The 9,553-nt window shown below is 36.8% G+C and overlaps 2 protein-coding genes across 2 annotated transcripts; one reads left to right on the forward strand and one right to left on the reverse strand.

Annotated features, from left to right (window-relative positions):
- The first annotated feature begins 516 nt into the window (after positions 1–516).
- LOC106316779 (dirigent protein 5) lies at positions 517–1,176 on the forward strand. Its single transcript, XM_013754649.1, has one exon. The coding sequence runs from the start codon at positions 619–621 to the stop codon at positions 1,165–1,167; it is 549 nt and encodes a 182-aa protein (XP_013610103.1). The 5' UTR covers positions 517–618; the 3' UTR covers positions 1,168–1,176.
- Positions 1,177–1,691: 515 nt separating this feature from the next.
- Positions 1,692–4,773, reverse strand: LOC106316786 (cation/H(+) antiporter 16). The gene is given in 4 exon segments (XM_013754657.1): positions 1,692–2,632; positions 2,634–2,902; positions 2,977–3,981; positions 4,515–4,773. Coding segments are annotated over 4 exon segments (2,397 nt in total). The 5' UTR covers positions 4,719–4,773; the 3' UTR covers positions 1,692–1,713.
- Positions 4,774–9,553: the final 4,780 nt, after the last annotated feature.

Genomic DNA, 9,553 nt, shown 5'->3' on the forward strand with positions numbered 1-9,553 from the left:
TCACATCAGATATGGTAGATGGTTTTTGGAAAAAAATGTCAATAAAAAGAGTTTGATGGTGGCCAAAGTCTGTTATGTAGGAGCCTAACAAGCTGATCCTAATCTCTTGAATGCTAATTTGTGAATAGTCGCAACGTATGAGTGTTCCAAATATCATAAGTTTGCTGAACAAATGTGTCCATGTTTTGCCATAAATAACCGAATTGATATCTCTCCGGCTTCTAAATTTATGTAGTGGAAGATGTTTTAGATCAATTAAAATTAAGCTATTTAATATTGATACTTCACAATGAATTCGTGTTATCTTAAACTGATTTCTTTATCATTTACAATTTGTGGGAATTGTTGAAAGGTGACTGAGCCGCCTAATTTGAAAAGTTTCAGATATATCATCGTAAAGGATTTCACTTTATAGTTTATATGCATAAACAAAGCTTTTCACCAACCTAATAAAATAAATATATTTAAGCTAGTCCACTTCTACATTATATTAACGCAGGCTAGAAAGCTCAAGTTGTATATAAACCCATCACACTTGCTAGTATATCAATCAACACATTCTTCATCAATTACATTTACACTCTCATTGTTCAGTTTAACATTTTCATAGACAAAAATATGGTAAGCCAAATAAAATCATCTCTCTTCTTATTCATCGTCCTTGTTCTATCAAAAACTGTCATATCAGCTAGAAAACCATCCAAATCTCAATCAAAACCTTGCAAAAACTTCGTCCTCTACTACCATGACATAATGTTTGGCGTCGATGACGTGCAAAACGCGACATCTGCTGCCGTTACCAACCCTCCGGGACTCGGGAATTTCAAATTCGGAAAGCTCGTGATCTTCGACGATCCAGTGACCATAGACAAAAACTACCAATCCGAACCTGTGGCACGTGCTCAAGGCTTCTATTTCTACGACATGAAGAATGATTACAATGCGTGGTTCTCATACACACTTGTGTTTAACTCGACTCAACACAAAGGGACGTTAAACATAATGGGAGCAGATCTTATGATGGAGAAGACAAGAGATTTGTCTGTGGTCGGAGGAACAGGTGATTTCTTCATGTCTCGAGGGATTGTTACGTTTGAAACTGACACCTTTGAAGGTGCGAAGTATTTTAGGGTCAAGATGGATATCAAACTCTATGACTGTTATTAAAAGAAAAAGGAAAAAAATGGGAGTGTGCGTGTGTGTGTTTTTGAGTACTCTGGACTTCTTATGATTAAATAAGCTTATGTAGCAATCTTATATTTGGGATTTTATGTGTTCTGCTAGATTTGTCTTTTGATACAATTCATATCATCTAATATCTCTATTATGTCATGTTTGTTTGATGAAAAACTTTTGTGTAATACAATTTTGGGTTTTACTACCGAGAGTTTATTTTTACTAACTTGTACTACTGAGAGTAAATCTAGCTTTATAATGAACGTGTAAGCGAAAGAAATGCTAAAGATGGTAGACCAAAAACAAATTCCTGCAAAGCCACTATCATGAGAAATCTTTAACAACATGACTAATCTATCCATCTAATTGTATCACTAATATTATTTGTTTTGGTAAAAAGTATCACTAATTTTTAAACATATATAATCTTACAAAACCTATACAAGCTCATGAAAAGGACTAAAGGAACATCATTTAATACATCATGTTGATGCACAAGATTTGTGTTACCCATCTTTTTAGTTTTTTCTTTTCATTTCATGGCGTCTCCACCACCGCAACAGAGACTGAACCCACAACGGAAGGATTTCTCGTGGTGTACTGCTGAACCACCAATACTGAAACCGAAGTAGATATGAGGATCAAGTTTCCAACCGGTCCAAGTTCCGGATAATCCATCTTCATCATAACCGGTAGCTTCGAAACAAAGGGCCTTTCCGAGGATTTTCCGACTAATAAAATATCACACTTGCAAAACTCCTGGATAATCTTAACCGCTTCATATGTCGAATTCACTATCCTCTCTTCAAATCTTGTCGAAATGGCTGCCTTGTTCTTGATTGCGGCAAGGAATCGCTCGTCTAACAGAAAGGGAGGTGTTTCTTGCGCTTCAAGTATATAAGATTTAGAGATGTCTGAACCGGAGATAGCCACAATGGTCAACTTAATCCCAGGATGCTCCGCCATTCGTAACCCGTAAGCCAAGGCTTCACGATCATCGCCCCCACCAAAGAACAGAACATTGACGGAAAGCGAGAAGCTCCTTGAAGCTACCTCAGAATCATTGTCACTGAGACCGCCACGGTCGACCAAGATTCCTACAGAACACGGCGAATTTTGAAGAACTCTTTTGTTAATCCCCTGAAACTCTGATCTCACCGTTTCAAATTCTTGCTCAAGAGAACTCCACTGTCTATGAAACGGCAGAATCACAAACGCTGCGTGTTTGCTATCCGCAGAGCTACATATATCCTCATGAACTGTTACCAAAGGTGAAATCGCGGTCACGGAACGCACTGAAACGTTTCTCACGTTACAAGACGCTTCGAACGCGACCAAGACGTTATCTCTTTTCTTGTTCCAAAAAGGCAAACCGTTTCTTCTCGCCTTCTGAACCATTCGAATCGAAGAAGGTCCCTTCGAGAGTTGGGTTAAATGCATAACGTAAACGCAAAAGGTTTCTTCCGTGAGAAGCTTCGATTAGTTTCACCATCGGATTAATATCTTTACCGCTGTGAAGACATATCAAAACCTTAAGCTGCTGCGTTTGCTCTTCTTCTTTCTCACTCTCAATCTTGCGTCTGCGTTTGCAGTTCTTGTAGCTATCGCTATCCTGCGTTTGCGTTGTCTCGCTTGTTTTGTAAAGGGCCATGACTAGTGGCGTTGTGATGAATGTCGTGAAGATCGCCATGAGAACCATAATTGCAAATGTCTGATCGCTCAAAACCTGCGTTACATAAAGTATATCATAATTAAATTATTGTTTAGTTTAATATAATGATTTAGGATTAGAGAAAAGACCTTTCTGTCTTTGCCAATGTTGAGAACAATAAGCTCGGCCAAACCTCTCGTGTTCATCAAGACACCAAGAACAAGCGAATCACGAAGCCCTACCTTGCTCAACAAGGCAGCACTAACTGTCCCAACGATCTTCCCAAAACAAGCCGTAACGATCACCAGCGCGAGTCGTCCCCACGATTTCACACCGTGAATGGTAGTTATGTCCGTTTCCAAACCGCTCATAACGAAGTACAACGGCAGAAGAAGGCCCATGACGAGATCTTCAATCTTCTCCACAATCGCGTCTGCGAAATGCCCCTTGGGAAACAAACAACCGATTACAAACGCGCCGAAAATCCCGTGGATTCCAATCGCGTCTGTTGCGAAACCTGCGATCAGAACCGCGCAAAGCGCGAGGCAGACGTACTTCTCGGCTATCGGCTCGCCTTCGGGGCAGCGCCGAGAGATTAGTTTGAAAATTTGCGGCGCGATTGTAAAACAAGCGATCACAAACGCGGTTCCACTTAACAGAACCCAGAGAGGAACAAGTAAGGAACTCCTGTCGCCGGAGAGAGATATGGCGAGAGCGAGGAGAATCCAAGCGAAGACGTCGTTGATGGCGGCGGAGGAGATTGAAATACGGCCGAGATCGGTGGTGAGAAGCTTTAGCTCAGCGAGGATTCGAGCCAAGACTCCGAAAGCTGTGAGCGAGAGTGCTACTCCCATGAAAATGATGAACGGAACTCTGTTATTGTCACCGGAAGTGGAAGAAAATTCCGGGAAGGCGAAGGAGGTGACGACGCCCATCGCGAAAGGGAGGAGCATTCCGCCGGCGGCGATGGAAATCGCTTTTTTGCCGGTGCGTCGGAGAGATTTCAGATCAATCTCCAGGCCTACGAGGAAGAGGAAGAGAAGGAGGCCGAGGTTTGCAAGGGTGTCGAGCACCGTCAGACTTTTCGCCGGAAACAATGAGTTCTTGTACGCCGTGACTCTGCCGAGAGCCGACGGGCCGAGAAGTATCCCACCCTGGGCAATTAATTTATGTTTGCATCTTAAGTTACTGTTAAACCGGATGTTTCTGAACCGATTTAGATCATTTAGTTGAGAACTTATGATAGTTACTATTATTAGCAAAGGTTTGGTCCGTTTTTGTTTATAACTGATTTTTCAAAACGTAAGAACTAACCAAAAAAGTTATATCTGAAGTCCTAACAAAGTTTTAATACGAATACGATGATACTGATTTTTCCAAATCCGAATCCGACACAACTAGTGGAATTAAAACTCAATTTCCCGAGAAAGAACATGACAAATTTTTTGATTTAAACCAAAACCAACTTCAGTTTAGTATATACTGGTTTTCAGTAGATGATTTGTCAGTTGTCAGTTTGTCACTATTTCTTTTTCAAGCTCTAACAACAACAAAAACTGTACAAACGAAACCAAAAAAAATTGGATGTAACCATGATCAGCTCTCTAAAGAGACAACCAGAACGCCGGTACAAATCATTAAACCGAAAATTATAAAATAGATTTAAAGCGGTTGATCGAGGACTTACGATGATCTCAGCGACTACGCGTGGCTGTCTCATGGGACGGAGGAGGAACGCCAAAGAGCGAGTGACGGCGACGACAAGACAAATCTGTAGAATGACAAGAGGAAGAGCAAAGTCTAGCGGACTCTCTCCTTGGAATACTCCATTTGATGTCGCCTTCATCATCTCCACCGTCTCCGGAGATGTCCCGTTGACCAAAGTAGCCATCTTCTGTCTGAAAGTATTTATATCTCTCTCTGTGTGTATCTTTGTAGTTGACTGAATAATTGAGATTGAGATTCTCTAGAGTATCTTCTGTTATGTCTTACGCAGGGCTGTCTTTACGGTATCTCCGACGCATACCACATTTTAATGCGAAGAATACACTATTTTAATATAGTTTAAGTATTAATTTTTTTTTTCCGGCCACAATATTAAATTTGAAACCAGAACTGAATTTTTAACTTTTATATGAAAACAAACCTTTCAAAAGAACCTAAATTTTCTTTACCACAAGACACAGAAATAGGAAAACAATCAAATGAAATTTTATTAAAGAGCTAAATGACAATTATACGCTTACTCTATAAATATATAAATAAATAATAATAACTAAAATAACATTTTGAAAAAACTTTATTCAATATTCAAAAAAAGAATTTCTTTAAAAAGATTTAAATACTATTTTGAAATCTGAAATTTTTTGAAAATAATTTTAAAATTATTATTTTAAAGTATAAATTTTAAATTTTAAATCATAAACCCTAACTCCCAAAGCCGCACCTTCAAAAGTAAATCATAAATCTAAATTAGTTAATCTTGAAAGTATAAGTGTTTTTACCTTTTTAATGAACACTATTTTTGATCATTTTGATCTATAACTATTTTTATAATAAAAACATTTTGGCGTATCTAGAATATTTCTTTAATATTATTAACTTAGATATTTTCTTATTACTTAAGATATATAATAAAGAGAACTTATTATGTAACATTGTGAATACAAATTTAATGAAACACTATAATTTTATAATAAAATGGAATAGTTTTTAGATTTGGGTTAGAAAAGTTTTAATGTAAATATTACATTAAAATAGATTTTTAATGTTGAATTGGAAATAGCTCCACAAATAGAATGGTTGAACAAGATTCAAGTTAAAAGATAAAATAAAAAAGTTTCAATTTTCGTTAATAAACATATAAAATAAAATCGAAAGCTATAAAAATTTAGATATATTTTTAAATTTAATATTTATAGTTTCAAAAGTAGACAGTTTTGTCAACAAAAAAGGTCGACAAAAAACTTATAATTTCAAAAAACATTCAAATATATAGATGAAATTATTAATTTTAAAAACTACATCATTATCTAGTTAAATATTTTTAAAAAGTAGAAAAAATTTAGACGGCACTGGCCTTATGCGGGAGTGTACGTATATAATCTTACCCCCTGCGTTTATTGGTCTTATTTGTTCTTTATGTTAGCCATTTGGTTAGACAATTAATGTCCCATTAAAAGTTAGAACCGATAATATCTAGCAATTACTTATAAAATATACTCCCTCTGTTTTATATTATAAGTAGTTTTAGCAAAAAATGTTAGTTTCACAATATAAGTAGTTTTCATTTTTCAATGCACATTTTCTCTTTATTGGATATTGTGTAACCAATCAAATAATGCTAGTTTTTTTATAATAGGTTGAATTTATTAATTAAATAATATTTTTTACAAAAGCAATAATTTCTTAATATTAGTGCTTTTAACTAAAACTACCTACAATATGGAACAGAGGGAGTAGTAATTTGTAACAAAAAAAAAAATAGTGTTCAAAATATTAATTTAGTTTCCGTTTAATGAATCTAGACAAGCATTCTCGTCCTAAACAAAGCCAAAACTGACAACCTATCTAGGTTGGTTAAACCTAGTTCTTGTTCATTACTTCCATCAAATTTTTTGATATACCATTACTTCATCATTAGTCAAGCAGATTCCATCGCAGTTTAGTTTCATTTCATTCCTAACACATAATATTCTTAAAATTGATAATCTGTTACCGCCTATATCTTTACTATATCTTTATAACAGAGAAAAAATCATTGGTCAGCATTAGACAGAACTCAGAAGTTCAATTTGTATAAGGTTTTATATTCATGTTTTTTTTTCTATTTGAATAGAGAAAACAAGATTTTAAAAACTTTCCAATAAAAAAAAAATAATTTAGTCCAAAAAAAAATTCAATAATATTGTAGAGTTGGCTCACTTGGTCTCGTCAAAGCGGGAATACTCTTAACTGAGTAATTTTCATAATGTGATTCAATGGTGTCCTTTGTTTAACAATTATTCGGTAACCGATTTGAATTTTAGGTCATCACTAGAATCAAAGTTTACTTCAATCAAAACCACAACATTTTCAACCACATTTATTGGAGTTTGTTTTAGAAAGAATTATTGGCGTATTTTGGTTTTGTTTAATTGCAAGGTCCCCCGTCTAAAAAAATTTACGACAAAAATAAGGAAAAGAAAAATGATGGCAATGGAGTCTCATTTATCTGGCTTTTCTTAGACAAAGTCAATGTTGTTACTTGTTAGTTTAAAACAATGCTTAAAGTATAAAATTTTTTAGCAAAAAAAAAAAAAAAAGGTATAAAATTCCATTTCCATGAAAAACTATTAAGATCATATAATACAAGGAAAATAGACTACCAGATTTGGTTATCACTGTAGTTTTTGCATAGTAATATCTGCTAACACAAGTGATAAATATGTTTAGAGGGATCTAATCTCCACGGTAGAATTCAGTAAGGTTTGCCGGAAGTGTTGCCAAGTAGCAAACAAGTTTGTAATATAGTCAAACTCTTACATGTGCTTTCCATTTCTACCATCTAGGATCTAGGCTGTACTCTTGCCTCCTTTTGTTCGATGACTATGGAAGGTTAAAAGCATTCCATACGATTAGAGAAAGTCTAAATGTTTAAGAACATAAGGCCACCATTAACGGGGTATATAATTAGGATCTCTTAATCTAATTGTCAGAAGAAAAAACATGAAAAACAAAAAAGGAGGCAAACACGTCTCTTATTTCATGCCCGCAAGGGACGTCTCTTATTGACATGTGTCAAACACAAGAGTGGGTGGAGAGAAGGTGGTGTCAATCTTCTCGTTTTCTCTCTGTCTCGGTTCCTCTCCTCTACGAAACCTCTCTCTCTCTTGATTCTTTTCTTCTCATCGGTGGCTCCTCCCTTCTCCGATCTATCTATCTCGGTGGCTCCTCCTTCTCCGATCTATCTCTCTGGGTGGCTGTCGTCGGTGATCTATCTCTCCTCGCCGTTCTATCTCTCTCGATTCCTCTCGTCGAGTAATCGCTTTGGCCTTCTCTCCCGAATCCTTTGTCTGTTACCTCTCTCTCTTCGGTGATCTATCTCTCCGTGGCTCTCCTCGAAGGCGACGGAACCCTCTATCTGTGGCTCTCCTAAAATCAAAAGGTAAACGGGTTGTTTGGTTGTTTTTGCATGTCTTAGATTATGATTGTTCTTGGTCTGATCGAATGTTTTATTTGTTTTGTCTGCTGATTCTGTCTCCCTGTGGCTCTCATTGACGGTGACGGACCATTGTCTCGGTGTCTCTCAGGGAGTGGAAAGGTAAAACTTATCGTTTCATGTTCTTCAATGTTTTACAATTTTTATTTGTTTGTTGTGTTCGATCCTGTGTCATGAATGTTTACGTATGTTGTTACTTTAGATGGATGGATCAAATTATATTTTTTTACTGCATCGATGGTTTCAATTTTCATTGGCTGTTGTGATAGTTTGTGTCTATTGCCTCTCTGCTATGCTTATGTGTTTGTGTCGTCAGATGGTTAGAAGAAATCTAATTTGATACGTTCGGTCTTTCTGTATTTAGATGGATGTATCAAGAGAGCCGAGCAAGGGTCATCGGACAAAGGAGTACACAACTACACAGGTTAGTGTTACTCTTTCATTTGCGTTGAAATGAAATGGTTGCTTTAGTTTAAGATTTTCGCCTGATAGGAAATGGTGTAGCTTCTGGTCTGTAATGAAATGGTTACTTTATTGTGTGATTGTCGTCAGAAATGAAATGGTTTACGGTAATAAATGGTTCTCTGTTGGTAATTAATGGAATTGATGTTGTGGTTGAAAAAATGTTTGCATTGTTTGTTGTTTGTTGTTAGAAATATGTCACCTCAGAACATAGGATGTCCTCTTTCCAGCTGTGTTTTAAATGGATGAGTTTATGACTTTAAAAAGATGTTTAATTTAGATAGTCTTGTTGGTTGGGTGATAGTCTTGTTGGTTGAGTGCGTTGAATGCGTTTCTCTTTTCTCCCTCTCTCTTGAATAAATTGAAACCTATGTGTGCCTCTTCCAGATACAAAAGTTGAATGCGGGTTCCTCTGTCTCCTCTTTCCCCTCTGTCTCCCGCGTATCTTTCTCCTGTTTCTCCTCTTTCTCCTCTGTCTCCTGTTTTTTCCTGTTTCTCCTCTGTCTCCTGTTTCTCCTCTCTCTTTCAATGCGGAAATGGATTGAAATCCATTTCAGAACTCGGCAAACTTTGTTGATCTATTAAATAGTCAACAAAAAGTGTTCTTTGGTAACGTAGCAGATACCGTTCCACTCCCATCACCTGAAGGTCCAAAAAAAGTTGACGAGGCTACTACAGAGCGTAAGGAACGAAGATCATGGATGCTAACAGATGATATAGTGCTTATAAGTGTGTGGTTGAACACGAGCAAAGACCCCATTGTTGGGAATGAGCAACGGTCAATAGCTTTCTGGAAGCGAATCGCAGCATACTTCTCGGCGAGTCCCAAGGTTGCTGGTAGTGAAAAAATAGAGGGATCACAGTGCAAGCAACGTTGGTACAAACTAAATGATCTAGTTTGCAAGTTCTGTGGGGCGTATGAAGCAGCTACAAGAGAGAGAACCAGTGGTATGAACGAGAATGATGTTGTAAAATTAGCCCATGAAATCTTCTTCTCCAACTATAAAAAGAGGTTCACACTTGAACATGCTTGGCATGAGCTTCGCAATGACCAGAAGTGGTGT

Source organism: Brassica oleracea, chromosome C9 (assembly GCF_000695525.1).
Source record: "Brassica oleracea var. oleracea cultivar TO1000 chromosome C9, BOL, whole genome shotgun sequence".
NCBI lineage: Eukaryota > Viridiplantae > Streptophyta > Magnoliopsida > Brassicales > Brassicaceae > Brassica > Brassica oleracea.

Excerpts from the sequence above, each read along its gene's own strand:
- LOC106316779 (XM_013754649.1), top strand. The coding sequence starts at position 619 with ATGGTAAGCCAAATAAAATCATCTCTCTTCTTATTCATCGTCCTTGTT.